Source organism: Salvelinus fontinalis, chromosome 12, assembly GCF_029448725.1.
Source record: "Salvelinus fontinalis isolate EN_2023a chromosome 12, ASM2944872v1, whole genome shotgun sequence".
NCBI classification, from domain to species: Eukaryota; Metazoa; Chordata; class Actinopteri; order Salmoniformes; family Salmonidae; genus Salvelinus; species Salvelinus fontinalis.
The window spans coordinates 38045835-38066632 of NC_074676.1; the positions used below are offsets into that span (position 1 = coordinate 38045835).

Consider the following 20798-nt stretch of genomic DNA (forward strand, 5'->3'; position numbering starts at 1 on the left):
ATCATCATTTATTTAATCTGTAGCGTCATAAATTGCATGGTTTCCCAAGTCATAGTGGGAGGACCACACACCATGTCATGCGTGACTCCAAGTTTACTTCGATATGATGGTTATTATATCAATATTTGCGCATAAATGCATGTCCACCGTCATTTCTCGCATTATAGTTATTACAGACACAAAAATCTCCTGTTGAGTCATATACGTACCTTGCAGTAGGTTAAGCAAACATGAAGCTGTTTGTTTAAAGGTTCCGAACAGTAAAAAATCATGTTGTTAAAAAAAAAATCTAATTGGATGATATTTGGATGAAACCAGTTCATGGTAGGTAGACCAAAGTATGAAAAATGACTGTAGTTGGTACATAGATGGTCCACTCCCCCCATGTGAAAAGTTTGGATTCAGGAAGCAGGCATTACTTTCGGCTTCATGCAATGTCATGTAAAACTTGAAATATTATACACCAATGGTAGGATCCTATAATTTTAACTCATTTAAATACGTAACGCCTTAAAACCGTCATCACATGTGCGCAAACCATAAGATAACTCAAGCAGAACGATACTGGTAACTAACCCTTTTCATCTATGTTCTGACTTTTAGCTAGCAAACTAGTTACCAGCATGCCGGGAAAAAGCACACTGTGTTGTGACTGGATGCCATAGTGTTAATTTAAAGTTTTTCTGAAGAATGAAGAAATCCGACAGCAGTGGCTGCTTTTCATTTCTGGTGGACAGGCTACACTGAAAATTATTATTATTATTTTACTTTCCACCTCCTTTTGTCTTTCCTATCAAGTTGTAATGATGGACATTTTTGAAAATTAAACATCTACTCTGTCTGCACAGCTTCCTAGGCAACCACCGCAGCAGGAATGCAGTGATACAAAATCAGCTTTCCCAGGGCAAAGAAGGGGGGATATGCTGTGAAGCCTGTGAAGACAGACCCAACATCCTGTAAGTCATAGTTATTCATTTCAAATCAATTGAGCATTTCAGGCACCAAAATTCAAAATATAAACATTGAAAAGTTTCACAAAAAAGTGCACAACCAAATATTGCATATTTAAAATGGAATACTTCAAAAACACCAGAAAACAATGTAGAATGAGTAGATCATTTGATAGAATCCTAACTCAGAACACTAAATAAAAGGAAACAAAATGTACTACCCATTTAACAAACATTTCCCTTTTCAAAAACATCACAGACAACGAAGACAGGCTCCTGGATCTCCTCTCAACGAGGTCACCCTTGATCCAGCATGTGGGGAAGCTGTGCAAGTTGTCGATCCCAGGATCCCTGTCTGCCCAGTGTGAGAAGCCATAGCTGGATTTGTCTCCCGCTTCAATCTTGGGGGTGACTGAAGCCACGTGGGTAACTGAAACCTGCTTGATTGAAGGCATGTACATCGGTCCCCCTCCTCTCCCACCCCACTCCCTGACAATCTCTGTAGATGGTTGCATTTCCTAAAGCCTAAGTAATTCACTTTTACGTGATATGATGTCACATTTTGTTACTTTGTATTGTTGGTTTTCCAAGCATTCAGACGGGAGATGAGTGTTACAAATTGGACAAATCAATGGGGTCCATCCAGACAGTAGGGGAGTCTGGTGCCTATATTAGGCTTATTTTATTATTTGTTTTATGTCAAATGATGTCTCACTATTATTTCTCACCTGTATTTCTCAATTGTGTTCATGTTTATTAATATGTCAGCTATGCTTTTGTAAATGATTAAATAAATGTCTGATCAATACACACAATTCTGAACATTATGTCATTTATAATGCTAATGCAGAGGCACCAATAAATTGTCCAATACACTTAATGTATGCTGTTTTCATGTACATTCCATTATGTTTAAGGTTCTAAGGTGACTCAGGTTTGACTAATTATTGTGAAGAAGTGTTTCAGTGAATTGTATTCTGCAATTAGTTACAAAACAATAGAAATGCAATTGTGTATTGCTGCTGTTTCAAATAAAATACAATCTAATTTATTTATATAGCCCTTCTTACATCAGCTGATATCTCAAAGTGCTGTACAGAAACCCAGCCTAAAACCCCAAACAGCAAGCAATGCAGGTGTAGAAGCACGGTGGCTAGGAAAAACTCCCTAGAAAGGCCAAAACCTAGGAAGAAACCTAGAGAGGAACCAGGCTATGAGGGGTGGTCAGTCCTCTTCTGGCTGTGCCGGGTGGAGATTATAACAGAACATGGCCAAGATGTTAAAATGTTCATAAATGACCAGCATGGTCAAATAATAATAATCACAGTAGTTGTCGAGGGTGCAACAAGTCAGCACCTCAGGAGTAAATGTCAGTTGGCTTTCATAGCCGATCATTGAGAGTATCTCTACCGCTCCTGCTGTCTCTAGAGAGTTGAAAACAGCAGGTCTGGGACAGGTAGCACGTCCAGTGAACAGGTCAGGGTTCCATAGCCACAGGCAGAACAGTTGAAACTGGAGCAGCAGCACGGCCAGGTGGACTGGGGACAGCAAGGACTCATCAGGCCAGGTAGTCCTGAGGCATGGTCCTAGGGTTCAGGTCCCCCGAGAGAGAGAAAGAAAGAAAGAGAGAATTAGAGAGAGCATACATAAATTCACACAGGACACCGGATAAGACAAGATAAGTACTCCAGATATAACAGACTAGCCCCCCGACACATAAACTACTGCAGCATAAATACTGGAGGCTGAGACAGGAAGGGTCAGGAGACACTGTGGCACCATCCGATGATACCCCCGGATAGGGCCAAACAGGCAGGATATAACCCCACCCACTTTGCCAAAGCACAGCCCCCACACCACTAGAGGGATATCTTCAACCACCAACTTACCATCCTGAGACAAGGCCGAGTATAGCCCACAAAGATTTCCGCCACGGCACAACCCAGGGGGGGGGGCGCCAACCCAGACAGGAAGATCACGTCAGTGACTCAACCCACTCAAGTGACGCAACCCTCCTAGGGACGGCATGGAAGAGCACCAGTAAGCCAGTGACTCAGCCCCTGTAATAGGGTTAGAGGCAGAGAATCCCAGTGGAGAGAGGGGAACCGGCCAGGCAGAGACAGCAAGGGCGGTTCGTTGCTCCAGAGCCTTTCCATTCACCTTCACACTCCTAGGCCAGACTACACTCATATGACCTACTGAAAAGATGAGTCTTCAGTGAAGATTTAAAGGTTGAGACCGAGTCTGTGTCTCTCACATGGGTAGGCAGACCATTCCATAAAAATTGAGCTCTATAGGAGAAAGCCCTGCCTCCAGCTGTTTGCTTTGAAATTCTAGGGACAATTAGGAGGCCTGCGTCTTGTGACCGAACCGTTTGTCTGATATCCAACAGTCCATGAACAGCTCTGTTGACCGTGAGAGCATTTTGCAGAGAAATCGGTTGAGGCATACTATTTAGGCTCGGAATGACATGTGGCCCATTGTTAACTGGTCATCAATGACATGTGGCCCATTATTTACCTTGTTTCCTGGCAACAACCACAAGGGTGTTTCAAAGAGCTGTCAGTCAAGGCGAGCTCATGAATATAAGCTCCCCACCCACTCAAAAATATTATGGGTGATGTTTTGGTCATTCATTGGCTACTTTTACTTGGGAAATGGGATGACTCTGCGGGACCTTTAAGGGGAAATTGTAGGTGAACTTTGAACATTATAGGGGTTCCCGAGGGTGCAGCGGTCTAAGGCACTGCATATCAGTGCAAGAGGCGTCACTGCAGACACCCTGGTTCGATTCCAGGCTGTATCACAATCGGCTGTGATTGGGAGTCCCATAGGGCGGCGCACAATTGGCCGGGGTAGGCCGTCAATGTAAATAAGAATTTGTTCTTAACTGACTTGCCTAGTTAAATAAAAGTTCAAATTAAAAGCCTGTTTTATTAGAATTATCAATACACATCGAGAGGATATCCAGGTTACCCTGAGAAACAAGAGAGACAGGAACAACGTGTGATGTTTGGCGGCCCTGTAATAGAGCATCTAAATGGAGCTTGCTGGCACGGAGTGAAAATATACAGGTCACTGCTGCACTAGGGCCAAACTGTCTAGTGATTGCAGGGGGAGCTTTAAATAGTATACTAATGTACAGTTTCACGGTCTTTATGAGAGGTTTATAGCTCTAGTTTGTAGTTGTCCACTAATAGCACATCCTGCTGCTTTATTTTCAGGGTGGGCGTGGGCTGATGATGTCGTACTGTCTGTGGTGTAATTATTGTATGGGAGGCTTCAGTGAGACAGCAGCTGGGGCAGCACCACATCGAAAAGGGAAACTGTGGGAAACTGTGTGGGTTTTGACGCGCTTGCTATTTCGATACAGTTTCATACGCTTCCTGACAGAAAAAAGGAAAGTGAAGTGAGTGACACAGCCCAGTAGTGGAGTTTTGTGTTACCGTGTCCTATTGAGCACCACTGCATCAATTCAAAATGAGGAGAAGTTTTGCTTTTTATAGGACCCATGGGCAATCATTGGTCCAAAGCACCGACTTGCCATTTTTAGAGCCGTGGTAGGCCATCCAGGCTATACATGAAGTGTTGTAAAAGTCTGGAGACAGCCTAGGTTGATTGAGGCATCCACACATCACCTGGGTACTAAACAGGGAACAAGCTCACCTTTCTCCCCTAATCTCTAATTCAGTTTCTATTTGCTACTGAGCAGCAGCAGCAGAGGTAGAAGTGGCTGCCTCTGAAGCAGCATCTCTGCGTCCAGTAGAGGTCTCTGAGGTAAAGCACTGGCAGATAGACTGAGGCTAATGCTGGGCTGGAGCTGCACTGCACTATACCTGACTAGAATACTAATGTCCACATCAATACAGTAGTCCCCTCAGACAGACAGCCACAAAGAGTGGTGACTCCCCTCAGCTCTTCTCATGAAAAATAATATGAAAAATGCCATGCTTAGTGTGACAGCCCCAGCCCCCGACAGAACACTACTGTGACCACAGTGGCACTACTGAATTATTAATACCACTCAGTGTCAGACAGGAACTGTATACATTTGGTGGAATCCATGTGGGCCTGGTGCTAAGCGGGCTTGGCAGTGCATGGGAGGGAAGTAGCCGTGCCAGTCCTTTCACTTATAGAAAAGCAGCTAAAGTAGAGGGTGGTGGCAGTCTGTGAATGCACATAGCCTAAGACCTTACATAGCCTAAGACCTTACATAGCCTAAGACCTTACATAGCCTAAGACCTCACATAGCCTAAGACCTTACATAGCCTAAGACCTTACATAGCTTAAGACCTTACATAGCCTAAGACCCTATTCTGTTCAAACGAGACAACCCAGGCTGTAGGCAAGATTTCAAATATCAAACATGTCAAGATGACATTTGGACTAACATACAGACATGACTCAGAGATGTACTGATAAACATAGCTATTCCAGATATACTTAAGGTACTTAAATCTGTACCAAGTTATGCAGTAACTAAGTTGTAATAATAGATGAATAACATTGAGTTTAGTAACTACTATAAAATAGACTCCTTGGTCTTACATTAAGTATTTGTTTGATGTAACACAATGCTTTATCCTTCATGACTTGAGCACCTTGTGTTGATGTGGTTTAGCTGATTCCCAAGGATGAGGGGTGTCATGTCGGTAAATGGATGAGTTATTAATCAGGTATGGAGCTATGCAACAACAAAAAGCAGGCCTTCAAATTTTGAAGTGTGAATGCTAACATTAATGTTTCCATTAATTCATCGCAATTCTAAACCCAGTGATGGATATAATCAGTATCTGGACTTCATTTGGAGGCGGAAAGTTAAAAGCCATCAAATTACAAGGTGCACTTGATGGAGATGATACCTGATTTGAACAAATAATGTTCCAAATGAGTGCATAAACTATACAAACGCCTGCATGTTATTTTGTTGTTTTTATTGGTATTTTTTTTAGGTTCACATAAACAAACCACATTTTTCTCCTTTAAAAAATAATGGATATTTTTTATACACAATGCATTTACTATGTACATCTTAATACATTAGGGTATTGTTCTTTTGCACAGCAAAGATATGACATTTATGTTTCTGATAAAATATACGAGAAAACGATATTATACACATAATAAACGTAATACTCGACTGAATTTCACAACAGTGCAAAAACATAATTGTAGAAAAGCTTCCTGAAAGGAGAGTGAGGGACTTCTAATTTAACCCATTGCGACAAAAAGGAAACGTGCTTTCAAAATGGAATGTTAGGCTACATATTTCTCGACAATGTTGCGCAAGAAAAATGCATTTCCACGCGGGAATTGGGTTGGGTAAACAAGTTCTAATACAGAGCATCTTAATAAAGTGTGAATCAGCGGTGCATCACTCTCCTGGTACGCACGGTGACTTCGGGGACCAGTCTCAACATGCAGTCCTGCCCCTTTTCTGTAGGCTATCAATGTTCGCCAAAATATCATTCAATAACTATAACATAGGCTACCCCTCTATATCCTTTCAAGTCGGCGAGGGGGTACAATAATACAGGCATAGGCTACACTCACAGCCGACAGCATAACATTAACAGAAAATGAAATTGTTCTTATCCCAGTGGAGGGAATTTTGGCTCCAGGAAAACGTAACTTCATGATATTTCCTGCATCTTCCCCTCCTCGAATCCGTTTGAGACAGAAATTGGCTCCTGGTTGCTTTCTATTGACGACTCGCTGCCCGTGCTCTCCCCAGAGAGGAGTCGTGTAACCCTAAGGTCAGCTTTTAGTGTTTGTACGTCGTTTCCTATGCTCATCTCTCCAAGGTCACTGATGATCTGGGACAGCTCATGTTTACCATTGCCCACACAATCGTCATCCGTGTCTAAAATGTCCTCACACTCAAAGTGCATCGCTTTCTCCTCTTCCTCCTCTCCGATCAAGTCCTCTGTGATAGAGCCCAATTTGGGCGCGCTCCTGCTGCGCTCCACCGGCGGTTTGTAATAAAACTGTCCATTTAGAAGCTTCCTGAGGGGCACAAGGGGTATGGTTTGTTCCCCTATCAGCTGCTGTTGCTGGTGCCTTGCATCGTCCCTCCTTTTAAGTCTTTTAAATTCAGAAAGCGCTGTCGCCGAGGTCTGGTACAAAAGTAGTGCCATGGCCTTTGCCTTCTCCGGCTTGGACACCAGCACCGCATGGCACCGCAGCATCACCGCCTTGTGCTTCATCTCATGTCTGTATATCCAAGCGAAAATTTTGGGTAGCCTTGGGTCCGCAACGCAATAGGTTATCCGGTGCAATAAATACAAATGTCCCGGTCTCCTCGCCTTGTCGTCCACATGCACCATTCGGATGCCCTGCGAGCTGATGGTCAGTTTCATCTTCGTGCCATTTTTGCCCATTTCGCTCTTGCCCCAAATTTTGCTCACAGCCACGTCCGTACAGCCTTCTCCTTTCGACTGGATGGTGGTGGCATTACCCAGGTAGAGGACCGTGTAGGTGGGGTCCTCACTGGTAATTTTAACCTTTTTCCTTTTTGTCTTGAACATGCTTCCAACCCTGTTCAAAGCACTCTCCGGGCAAGACTTGGCAAAGGAGGTCAGGGCAGAGTAGTTCAAACTCACGGCATAGCCCTTCTGCTTCGACTGTTTATCTTCCTCAATCAAGTCGAATTTATTCTTCTTCCAAGGCAGCATTATATGGTCGTATCACGTCCACAGCAATAACGTACACTACAGCGAACGTTTTACTGCAACTAAATCGTATATATTTGACTGACTTTTATGGTTTATTAGCGACTCCAATACAACAAACGTTCAAGTTATCCTGTACTTAATTTGTTTATCCTCTCAAGACTTCTCCATAACCACAATTGCGCTCTCCCATTCTATGATCCCTGTCTGTCTGACAGAGGTTGGGTCTGCTGAGAATTGGATGGTCTACATTGGCTATATACTGGGTTGAACCATTACAGTGTCTCTGTAGGGGAACATAGAGGGAGAGATGGATGGAACCATTATGAGAGAGACCAAAGTTAAACAGCTCTACCTTGAGGATGCAATTGGCACTCAGGGTGCTCTTGCCGAGGTTCATTAACTGAACTGAAATAAGAAGAATTTGGAAATAATAGGCTAATATACAACCTGATATAACCGCTTATATACATCGACCTGTAAATTCCAAAAATACTTCCATTGTACAGAGCAGAACTGATAGATTTTTTAAATCATTGGCAACTTTAATAAATAAATCACTAGTCACTTCAATAATGCCACTTTAATAATTCCAACAATACTTCCATTGTACATATACTCACTCAGAGCAGAACTGATAGATTTTTAAAATCATTGGCAACTTTAATAAATAAATCACTAGCCACTTCAATAATGCCACTTTAATAATGTTTACATATCTCGCATTACTCATCCCATATGTATATACTGTATTTTTATACCATCTATTGCATCTTGTCTATGCCACTCAGTCATCGCTCATCCATATATTTATATGTATATATTCTTATTCCATCCCTTTACTTAGATTTGTGTGTATTAGGCAGTTGTTGTGGAATTGTTAGATTACTTGTTAGCTATTACTGCACTGTTGGAACTAGAAGCACAAGCATTTCGCTACACTCGCAATAACATCTGCTAACCATGTGTATGTGACCAATAACATTTGATTTGATTTGATATAACGAGTCTGCATATAGTTAGTATGAAAACAAAATGAAATACAAAATGGATAACAGTAGAACCTATAAATACATATAGTTTCCGTATATCAAGCGAATAATACAAAGAAAAGCTGGTTTGCTGTCAATCTTTCTATGAATGGCAATGGACCAAAAATAAATGTCTCGCAGACCATCCTTCGGTTTATGCTGCCATCTATTGGTAAGAAAGAGTTGCCTCCTTGACTAATAACATGGTCCAAGCCTCTTAGTCTGTAGCCCAACCCACCATCAGATGGCAGTATTATTCCTTTTACAAACGACTTAAAAGCAATAATAGTGCCATCTGGCGGCTGGTTGGGGTACTTAGTCTCTAACAAGCTTAAAATCCAATAATAACATTAATAATATTCATATTGTTAATAATAATAATAAGTAGGCTATGCATATAATTAGGCTATAGTATAATTTTCTCTTCATGAAACACCCCAAACATTAGTAAAAATAGATAACGGCTTGTTTCGATTTCGGTTTCTGAATTTGAAAAACAAACATTTGAAATCGACTTGTTTTGTCATTTATTGTGTCAAAATTGGACATGGAATAACGGAAAACAAATAACAACAAACTGTATGACATTTTCCGACTTGAATGTTAGTCTGTGTGAGTGTAACAGAAGAGAAAAAAAACGCCCATGTGCGGGTCGCATCAAATCCATTGTACTGAAACACTGTTTTCGCCATGCAAGAAAATTTACCTAAGAGGGGGGGGGGATTTCCTAAGAGCCAGAGGACCTGATCTGTACAATGGGCAAATGTGTTGGAGGGAGACAGAGTGTGAGTAAAAATTGGAGAGAAAGGAAAGACATGGGTCAACCTGTTCTTTCCCAGCAGTAATGGTTGAACCAAGGGCCCAGCAGGATGGCTAGGTGGTAGGCAGAGTGGAATTGGATCATATACCCCCCCCTCCCCAGGATACATTTAGAGAAGGTGCTTTGCTGTTGGCACACCCTCATCCAAAATGTAACTCACTCTTGTTCAACTTTTTTTTAAATTAAATTGGTTTTCTTCAATGTTTAAATGTGCTTCAAGTTTGGTTTTTACTCAAATCTAACAGAGGGATGTCGGCTTGGGGGAGTGTGGGTTTGGGGAGGGAGATGGGATAGATGGGTTTGGTTAAAGAAACTCACTCTCACTCTACCTCCCCACCTAGTCTTGATGAGTCAAAAAAGTGAATGCAATTGCGGCATTTTACCTGTGATCTTAAATAAAATAAAATAAAAAGTAATATTTTATGAGTTAAAAGCTAAGACAAAATATAATTTCATGACATTTACTTTGTCTTTACACATCTACTGGCCAACTGCATTTGCCATCCACTTCAGCTAGCATTACCTGCTTTTAGTAAGTGTCAAAATGTGATACAAGCTGTATTATTATGCTTATGTACAGTGCCTTCAGAAAGTATACCACTTGACTTACTACACAATTTGTTGTGTTACAGCCTGAATAAAAAAAATCTCACCCATTTACACACAATACCCCATAATGATAAAGTGATTTAAAACAATTTTTTTGCTAGTTTATTGAGAATTAAATACATAAATATCTAATTTACATAAGTATTAACAACCCTTAGTCAATACATTTTATAATCACCTTTGAAAGCGATTACAGCTGAGTCTTTCTGGTTACGTCTCTAAGAGCTTTGTACCTGGATTGTACAATATCTGCACATTATTATTTTAAAAATTCTTCAGGTTCTGTCAAGTTGGTTGTTGATCATTGCTAGACAGCCATTTTCAAGTCTTGCCATTGATTTTCCAGACAGTTTAAGTCAAAACTGTAACTAGGCCATTCAGGAACATTCAATGTCGGACTGGTAAACAACTTCAGTGTATATTTGGCCTTGTGTTTTAGGTTATTGTCCTGCTGAAAGGAGAATTTGTCTCTCAGTGTCTGTTGGCAACCAGACTGAACCAGGTTTTCCTCTAGGATTTTGCCTGTGCTTAGTTGACCTCATGGTATCTATCTTTGTAGTGGCTGGGTGAATCGATACACCATCCAAAGTGTAATTAATAACTTCATCATGCTCCTTTATTTTACCCATCTACCAATAGGTGCCCTTCTTTGCGAGGTATTGGAAAACCTCCATGGACTTAGTGGTTGAATCTATGTTTGAAATTCATTGTTTGACTGAGGGACCCTACAGATAATTGTATGCGTGGGATGCAGAGATAGTCATTCAAAAATCATTTTAAACACTATTATTGCATACAGAGTGAGTCCATGAAACGTATTATTTGACTGGTTAAGCAAAAGTGTACTTCTGAACTTTTCTAGGCTTGCCATAAACAAGGGGTTGAACACTTATTGACTCAAGACATTTCAGCTTTTAATTTTTAATTAATTTGTTAAAAATAAAATAAAAAATAACAGCATTCCACTTTGACATTATGTGGTATTGTGTGTAGGCCTGTGACACAACATCTCAATTTCTCTCAAATTCAGGCTGTAACACAACAAAAATATTACACTGAGTAGGTGTAGGTAGGGGCAGAGCCATAGTGGGACAAACTATTCTCCAACTTGCCATGACATTGTCATTCATAATGTAATGACTTGACTAGATCATAAAGGAACAATTGTCCAGACAGAGGATTGAGTTTACGAATTTACGGTTTAATTAACCCAACTTCACACAGGCTACTGTTTGGCCGTAGCCCAGCCAAATAAATGAAGGATACCCTATAAAACAACCGTGACCTTCTCTTGTGAAGGCCAGATGTAAGACTTACCTTCCAATGCTCCATCCCCCTGACCTACCCCCCTCCGCCAACCACCAGGATGCCCGGCATCAGAACATTCCAGGCATTCCTGTGATTAGCAGATAGCAGGTTGATTGGCATGGCGGACCCCACGAACACTGGGTACTGGTAAGTACAACACAACCAACTAATAGCCTAACACATAACACACAGCTGTCTGTGCGGGTTGCTACAATAATTTAGTTTTATTGTGGCCATGGAACCTTTCGGCCAGCATAACCCAACAAAATGATGTCAAACACCACACCGAAGTGTTCAATTGTTGTCGAGTTTGTTCAATTGGCATGCTTACTTAATGATAAGTTCTGCATCTTAGCTAACATAAGTATTGTTATCTTCATTATCACAGACACAGTATAATGAAAGACCGTACAGTAGGAAGATAGGCAGAAACTGCTTCTAAATCAGGTCAAATCAAAGGCACGCCTTCGATATAAAGTTGTTTTTGACAAAAAATGTAAACGTGTCAGTTTGTCACTTTCACAAGGTTGGAGTAATAACATGTTCAACTAGTTAATTGGCTGAATCTGGGTTGGGCCTTTAGATTTTGAAAAAATTAACAGCTAAGGAAGAACGTTTCACTTCTGTCATTAACTTCTCTAACCTCAAACCCAGTCTTGGTCTGCTTCGTAAGCAGTGTTGCCAACTCCTCAGTAAGAAAAGTAGCTATTGGCTGTCCTAAAAGTCGCTAGAAGTCGCTAAATGACATCATCACCTAATATGCATAATTGGCCATGTGCATGTAATTGTGATGAACGCTGTAGGAGAGGGGAATAATGTCGTGGGAGACAAAAAGTGAGTAAAAAACACCCTAAATATGTTTAGAACTACAAATGAACTTTCTTCTGTCGATTCTTGTTTTTTTATGTCACAATTCCAACCCTCCTCTATCCGGGCTTGGGACCGGCAAAAGTGACCCAAAAGAGACACTCTGGCGGAGTTACTTTGTTTTTGTTTTAAATTTTATTCACTTTTTTTTCTTTCTTAATTTGGTTTGGTTTTTAACCTTATGTCCCACTTAGGAGCCTACAACAAGTCACAGTAAAAAATGAACATTTTTAACCATAATATTTTTTACTTTTTTTTGTATACAATCTACATTAACAATCTAAATGGACCAAAAAGAGACAATAGAAAAAACTGTCAATGGCAATGTGAGAAAATTATGGTAACTAGTCTGGCCCTAATTCATTTTTTTTTTATGTAAGCAAGGGCGGGATCAGCCAGCGGCGGCTTCCCGCATGCGCGACTCATTTGCAGTCTGGATGCGGAGGGGTGAACGTCTCCTGCTCTGACTGCAGCTGGGAGGGACTGCTGCGCGAGACCTGTAAATGCTTTGAGACGGGGGTGGGGCCCACGGTAGCACCCGCTGCTCGTTGAGAAGAGTAAGAACGATACGTGCTTACAAGTCAGTCTCCAAAAGTCTCCAATAACATCAGAAAAAGTCACTTCATTTGTCGCTAGTCGCTTTTTTGAAAATGTGTCGCTAGAGGGGTATGAATACTTGCTAAATATAGCGGCTAAGTTGGCAACACTGTGTAAGCGTTCCCAAAAGTCTCGCGATGTTGCGCCTCTGGGTTTAGAAACTCTTTGGTAAAATGATTTATTTGTGCTGACAAACTAAGCTCTGATCTAAACACACACCTAAGTATTATGAATATTCTATGAGGGGGCGTGTACTGCCGTGTATGAAAAGAAAAGCGAAAATCAAAAATGTTTAACTTTTGTTGTTATTGTTTTCCGTTATTCAATATTCAGTGTATTTAGAAATGTGTACAATTGAGTATCGACATTTAGATGATAGCACCTGTCACAAAAAGTTTATATTTTCGAACGTGTTCTTGGTGGAAATGTTATTTAAAAAAAAAAAAAAAAAAAAAAAAATTGACGTGTGTTTCTTTCAATGCGTATTTGAGTGTTGGACACATCTTTTGGAATGTACCACAAAACCAAGTCAATGTACAAATCATTACAGTAATTCATAATACAATTACACTTTAAGCAGCAAACAAACATACTGAATCTGGTTCAGTTACTTCCAGCGATTTATACACTTGAGATCAATCTCGATAGCTGAATAATTACTAATAATATTAACTAAGTTGCTATGTTCCGTTTCACTTCCTCCTCATGCGACAACAATTCACTTCACATGGGGTCCTGTTTGCTGGGCTGTTCTACTCGATATACCAACGTAATCTAATAAAATTGACAAAAAGTATTTTGTGGTAACAAGACTAAACCTAAAATGGGTAAGAAGAAGTCTGCCATGGGGCTCGGGAGATCGTTGATAAAGGAGAGACTCAACGCAGGCCGAGGCAACAAGAGGGGCGATACTTGGGTAACGTTCAACGCTACGTTATTTAACTATAGTTATTTAGCTAGCTAGCTTAACCTATAGCTAGACCTACCTCCAAGGGTCTTAGCCTGTTCTAACTTCTAGCTAGTTAGTTAGCAGAGTAAAGTAAAACATTTGGGAAAACCAAGATTTGGTGAATACTGCTCTCCTGAAAATAAATAAAGTAACACATCTTGTTTTAATGGTCGTCTGTCTTGTTAGCTAGCTACCTTGCTGATGATTTAACGTGCTATCACATTGCCAGCTCCACACCAGTGAACTGAATGATGGCTACGATTGGGGTCGTCTCAACCTGCAGTTAGTGACTGAGCAGAGTTCTATGGATGACTTCCTTGCAACTGCAAAAATGGCAGGAACTGAGTTTGTTGCAGGTAAATACTCATTGCATTGACCTGACAAGTGATATTTTAAACTGTCCTCTACCAGGGGTGTATTCATTCTGCCAATTCGTTTGCAAAACGTTTCTTAAACGGACGCTAAGGTAACGGGGAGGGTCCTAACATAATTTGCCCCCAGTGGTGTATTCATTAGTTGGATTCAGTTGCAAAGCGTTTGCAACGGAAAACCATTTACTCTAAACGAAAAACATTTTGCAACGAAAATGAGTTTATTGGACAAATTCAGGTAGGTCCTTCCCTGTTTCGTTCCGTTTACTTCTGTTTGGTTCTTAGAGTTTTTGTAACATACCAAATGTTTTGCAATGGAATCCGACTAATGAATACACCCCAGTACCTGCCTCTTTGTACTGGATTGCCAGGATGCAACTGATGGATGAAATGTTTCCCCAGAAAAGCTCAACATCAAGTTTGTGCCAGCTGAAGCTCGGGCAGGATTACTGACAGCCGAGGAGATGGCAAAGTTGAAAAAGCTGCACGAAGAGAACAAACAACTCCTCAGAATTCCACGAAGGTGCAGTAAGGGTCCTTGATATCGGGGATCCTTGGAAGTCCCAATTCTGGGGGATCCTTGGGAAGTCCCAATTCCGACGTTATCCTATTGAGGTTGACATTTTAAATGATTCGGGTCAGGGTTAAGATTAGGGTTTCGGGTAGGGACGTCCCAAGGATTACGGATAGCGCTAACCGTGCAGTAAGCACAGTGACTCCAAAGATATTACTTCCAAATGTTATTTCATGTCCTCTTTCTAGCTGTCTTAGTAGTAGGGATTGTGCTGATATTGCATTGCATCTGATGTTCCATTACTGTCTCTTCTTTGTCTTGTCATGTTGCAAGCCTCACTGGGATGAAAGCACCAGTCCAGAGGTCCTCCAGCAGACCGAGAGAGACAGCTTCTTGGAGTGGAGACGAGAACTGGCACTGTATGAAACCCACTACAATCAAAACACTTACCCCCCCCCCCCCCATCAATTGAATAGGATCTCATTGTTTTGATGTTTATAGATTGTGCGCCTTTAGTAACATGGTTTTCTTTTAGCAGTGCCCTAAAGTTGATCTATTTTGTTTCATAGACTAGAAGAGGAGCAGAAAATGATTCTCACCCCTTTTGAAAGGAATTTGGATTTCTGGAGACAGCTCTGGCGAGTGATTGAGAGGAGGTAGGAATCAGAGCTGCTGTGTCTCATGACTATTTGTGTCCTGTTTCAGCCTTTTAGTGCTTTGTATGATGATGGAAATGTGAATTTTCCTACGCAGTGACATCGTTGTTCAGATCGTTGATGCCAGAAACCCGTTGCTGTTTCGTTGCCCTGACCTGGTAAGTACAGTGCCGAAGGGCGCAGCCAAACTAGCCCATTGATTTAATCCACCGTTCTAATGTAGTGTCCGTTCTCTAAGTATGTCATCAAATAATTGAGGCAAATTTTTCTTGGATGGGGGATGGCATTGCCAGGTGGGGGAATCCGCCAAACCAAACTGATAGGTGGGGTAACACTGTGGCATTTCACCCATTGACCTTCATGGTTCCTGTAGGAGTGCTATGTCAAGGAAGTGTCCCGGGACAAGGTGAACTTGCTGCTGGTGAACAAGGCTGACCTGCTTACCCGGGAGTAGCAGAGGATCTGGGCCAGATATTTCCAGAGAGAGGGCCTCCATGCTGTTTTCTGGTCTGCACTGGTGGATAATGAGAGGCTGGAGGCAGAGGAGAAGGTGAGGAGTCATCATCCACATTTTAATTGCAAGGGCTGGTCTTAGATGGCCTGGTTAAACCAGACTGAATACTATGCTCACCATTGTTTAACTTAGGTCTGGTATACTTTTTTGACTGATGAAAGATGAGTTGTTATGCTTCTTCTCTTCAGACCTCAGTGATACCTTCCCTTGTTCATTATACAAAGGGAATGGAAGTGGAGGAGCAGGAAGATGAACAGAGTGACACAGAAAATGAAGACGAGGGAATGCCAGACAACGACAATGTGAGCCGAAGACAGGAGGTAGAGGATAACAAGGAGAAGAGTGAGGAGGAAAATGAGGAGAGTGATATGGACGAGGAGCAGCAGAGAGGGGAGCAGTTTGAAGACTGTGTAGCAGAGGGAGACTGGCAGACCTGCTCAGAGGCATCAGAGGGTGAGGAAGCAGACGACGAAGAGAGTATAGATGGCTCCACCCACAACTCCTCCTCCTTCCACAACTCCAGTCGCCTGCTGTCCAAAGACGAGCTGCTGGACATATTTAAGGCTGTTCACGGTGGGCCAACGTTGAAAGAGGGTGAGCTCACAGTGGGGCTGGTGACTACAGATACACACACTGGATATCAGTCGGCTTAAATACTAGGTCATGTTTAAGCAATAAGGCACAAGGGGTTGTAGTATATGGCCAATATACCACGGCTAAGAGCTGTTCTTATGCACAACGCAACGTGGAGTGCATGGATACAGCCCTTACCCAAGGTGCCTTATTGCTATTATAAACTGGTTGCCAATGTAATTAGAACATTAATAAATGTTTTGTCATACCTGTGGTATGCTGTCTGATATACCACGGTTTTCAGCCAATCAGCATTCAGTGCTTGAACCACCCAGTTTATAATACACTTTATATTACTATAGGAAGTAATTTACGAAGTAGGAGAACAGGTCTTGTTTGGAGTGATCTCAATTCTCAATCTGCTCTAAACAGGTGGGGTATCCCAATGTGGGAAAAAGTTCCACCATCAACACTATTCTGAGAAATAAGAAGGTGTCCATCTCAGTCACGCCTGGGCACACCAAGCACTTTCAGGTAAAGCACTGCTCTCTGATGTAGCCTACTTGACCTCTAAAACTGTGTGCCTTAGTTACAATAACTTTTTCTTGTAGAGTCAAATAAAGAATTCAAGTGTGTATGTGTTTTCCAGACGCTGTACGTGGAGCCAGGTCTGTGTCTGTGTGACTGCCCCGGCCTGGTCATGCCCTCCTTTGTGGCCACTAAAGCTGAGATGATCTGCTGTGGGATCCTGCCCATCGACCAGATAAGAGACCACGTGCCTGTCATCTCCCTCATATCCTTCACTTACCAACCCTACAAACTGCTTTTGTTAACTTATGGGTGTAGAAGTCACATTTATTGTCCCTATCAGTAGATACTGGAGTTTTTTTCTTTCTTCTAAAATCCATTTTAATTCTGTTTTTTTCAGTGGGACCAAAGTGGAGCTGCATACTATGTTATCATTTCACATTACAAACATACAGCTACATTCAGAGGCCTAATCGTTTCACTCGGGTAAAGGATTTTTCAGATGTTTAGTATGGTTAAGGCCTTAACAGACTGCCCACGTGTGTCAGACTATTCCTCGGGATGTGCTAGAGGGCACCTATGGCGTAAACATCATCCGCCCGCGAGAGGACGAGGACCCCGACCCAACTATGAGGAGCTACTGATGGCCTACGGATGTGAGACCATAAACCCTGTCCTTATATAGTACAGTGTAGAACAATAGACACAGCACAACATAAGCCATATGATAGTGATGGAGTCGGAGCAAGCCGTTGACACTGTCCTGTCCTCTCAGACATGAGGGGCTTCATGACAACACACGGACAGCCTGACCAGTCGAGATCAGCCCGCTACGTCCTCAAGGACTACGTTGTTGTAAGTTAACCCTCCTCTTTCCGCCACCATCCTCTTGATGTAAAAGTATGGTTTATTAGGCAGAATAGTCTAAATATTGTTTAGTGTGTATACCTGCACTGAACAAAAATATAATTTCTCAAAACTGTTGTGCACAAATTTGTTTACATCCCTGTTAGTGAGCATTGTATCCTTTGTAAAGAATCCATCCACCTGACAGGTACAGCATATCAAGAACCTGATTAAACGGCATGATCATTACACAGGTGTACCATGTCCTGGGGACAATAAAAGGCCACTCTAAAATGTGCAGTTTTGTCACACAACACAATGCCACAGATGTCAAGTTTTGAGCGAGTGTGCAATTTGCATGCTGACTGAAGCTGTTGCTAGAGAATAAAAAGTTAATTTCTCTGCCAGATGATAGAAAGTTCATTGCTCTACCATAAGCTGCCTCCAATGTCATTTTAGAGAATTTGGCAGTACGTCCACCTCACAACCGCAGGCCACATGTAACCATGCCAGCCCAGGATCTCCACATCCAGCTTCTTCACATTTGGGATCGTTGGGGGTGGGGGGCTATGGCCTCCCAGGCCCACCCCTGGCTGCACCCCTGCCCAGTCATGTGAAATCAGTAGATTAGGGCCTAATAAATGTATTTAAATTGACTGATTTCCTTATATGAACTGTAACTCAGCAAAGTCTTTGAAATTGTTGCATGTTGCGTTTTATATTTTTGCTCCGTAGAAATTCAGTAGTAGTAATGGCAGCGGAAGCACCACTAACAGGTTCTTTCTGACCGTCCCCAGGGGAAACTGCTTTACTGCCATCCTCCTCCCCACATCAGTGCAGCAGACTTCCAGCCCCAGCACAGCAAGTTCCAGTCTGGAGATGCAGACGGTAAAGGCTCCAAGACAGGCCACAAACAGATCTAAGTCAAGAGACATGAGAATCTGGTGGACAAGAACTTCTTCCATCAGGTACAATAGAAGGCAACTCCACAGAAATTACATTAAAATGACACTGGCAGAGATTTATGCCAGTTTAGGCACATTACCTCACAGCCATTGGTTGTAATGAAATGGGAGAATTACTATACTAACCACATTGTTGTGCATTTCGTTTCCAGGAGAATGTTCGAGCACTCACCAAGGGGGTCCAGTCTTACATGGGCTAGGCAGCATAGGCCAGTGTGAACAGATAGGTCAAGGGCAACCAGGCACGGAACAGCCTGTGGTCAAACCCTGGAAGAAGCATGGCAATAGAAAAAAGAAAGAGAAAGTGCGCTGACTCACCAAGCACCTGGATGCCTGAAGAACATCTATAAACTGTTAGAAATCGCTGATATTTTAGAGTGGAATGGAGTGTTAACCCACAAGGGACTTTTCAATGCAATTCCACAGGAATTGGTGCTTTGTTGTATGTAGATACTGGTCAACAACAGTAACCTCCATTGCATTTTGCAATGTGGAAAACCAGGGATAGGTTGCCTTTTGATATAAAAACATTCTGAATATTGTGAATTATCACATGCATTGCAGTGACGATACATTCCACCATTTGATTATGATTGAGTTGTGCAACAAATCTCACAGAAGTTATGAGTGTAGCAAAAAGAGCAGAGTAGGGGGTCAACAAAATTCCAGGATTTTCAGATATTGAATGGAATTGAGCCTTACTCTGAACCAGAGAGAAGTAATTGCTAAGGAGATCAATCAATATTTATTTGGTTATATGCGTTTGTTACATATACAGAAAGGTCAGACCTGTACTTTACAGAGATAATGAACTACAGGTAACTGCCGAAATAAAGGAAACAACAAAGTGTCTTAATAGGGAGTGGGGCACCACGAGCAAGAACAGCTTCAATGCATTTTGGCATAGATTTTACACGTGTCTGAAACTATTGGAAGGATGCGACACCATTCTTCCACGAGAAATTACATTATGTGGTGTTTGTTGATGGTGGTAGAAAACACTGTCTCAGGTGCTGCTCCAGAATCTCCCATAAGTGTTCAATTGGGTTGAGATCTGGTTATCAAACCATTCAGTGACCACTCGAGTCCTCTCTCATGTGTATGGTGGCATTGTCATCCTATGGGGCCATGGTAGCCAAAATAATAAATAGCCTGCCCAGCATTTCTATACTTTACCTTAAGCATGATGGGATGTTAATTGCTTAATTAACTCAGGAACCACACCTGTGTGGAAGCACCTGCTTTCAATATACTTTGTGTCCATTTCCTCAAGTGTTTCCATTATTTTGGCAGTAGTTGGATTCCCTAAGATTTAGAACCAACTGCTAACTGCGATAAATGTCTGAAGCAATAACAATTGAGTAATATCCCTGATCAAATAATTATATATTTCAGATAGTTTTCAAACGTTACTTTGTGGTGTTTTTGGCTCTCTCATGAGTGTTTCTAATATTTGCCCTGATTATGTGCCCAATGTACCTCAAACTGCCACCAGAGGCTTCAATGAGCTAGGCCTACTTGAAGCTGACCTACACTTTCTCTTAAAAATTCCCTTGCTCCTTCAGTGTAGGGCTACAGCAGAAATTAGGAAAGGTGTTCTTTGGTTTGTTGCACATGACTGGTGCACTAAATCAGGGTACATAAAATGGGACTAATAAATTATTTAAAATGTGACTATTAATAAAAATTCAATTGGCCCAGCTCGAGTGTCTTTATAACTCAAATTTGGTCAAATAAATTAAGAATTGAGTAAGGGCATCACCATGGCCTGGCAAAATCATGTCAATCTCATTGTCATTCTCTAATCTACAGGGAAACGTGTTAACGTTCGAATAACCAGGCAGCGCTTTTGTGAACTAAATTTGCATACTATTGGGGCACTATTTCCCACACCTTTTTCATAGGTCCGTGCTATCCGCTACCTTTATCGGGATGACTCGATCCCCCATTTAAGGTGAAATTTGAAATGATTAGGTAAGGATTTAGGGCACACAAAAAAAAAAAATAGAGTAGGGACGTCCCAAGTATC

At 41.7% G+C, this 20798-nt stretch overlaps 1 protein-coding gene and 1 pseudogene across 1 annotated transcript; one reads left to right on the top strand and one right to left on the bottom strand.

The window, feature by feature from the left end:
- Positions 1–5867: 5867 nt before the first annotated feature.
- LOC129867327 (protein FAM43A-like) lies at positions 5868–7863 on the bottom strand. The gene has a single exon (XM_055940654.1). The coding sequence runs from the start codon at positions 7622–7624 to the stop codon at positions 6584–6586; it is 1041 nt and encodes a 346-aa protein (XP_055796629.1). The 5' UTR covers positions 7625–7863; the 3' UTR covers positions 5868–6583.
- Positions 7864–13329: 5466 nt separating this feature from the next.
- On the top strand, positions 13330–20466 carry LOC129867328 (large subunit GTPase 1 homolog; annotated as a pseudogene).
- Positions 20467–20798: the final 332 nt, after the last annotated feature.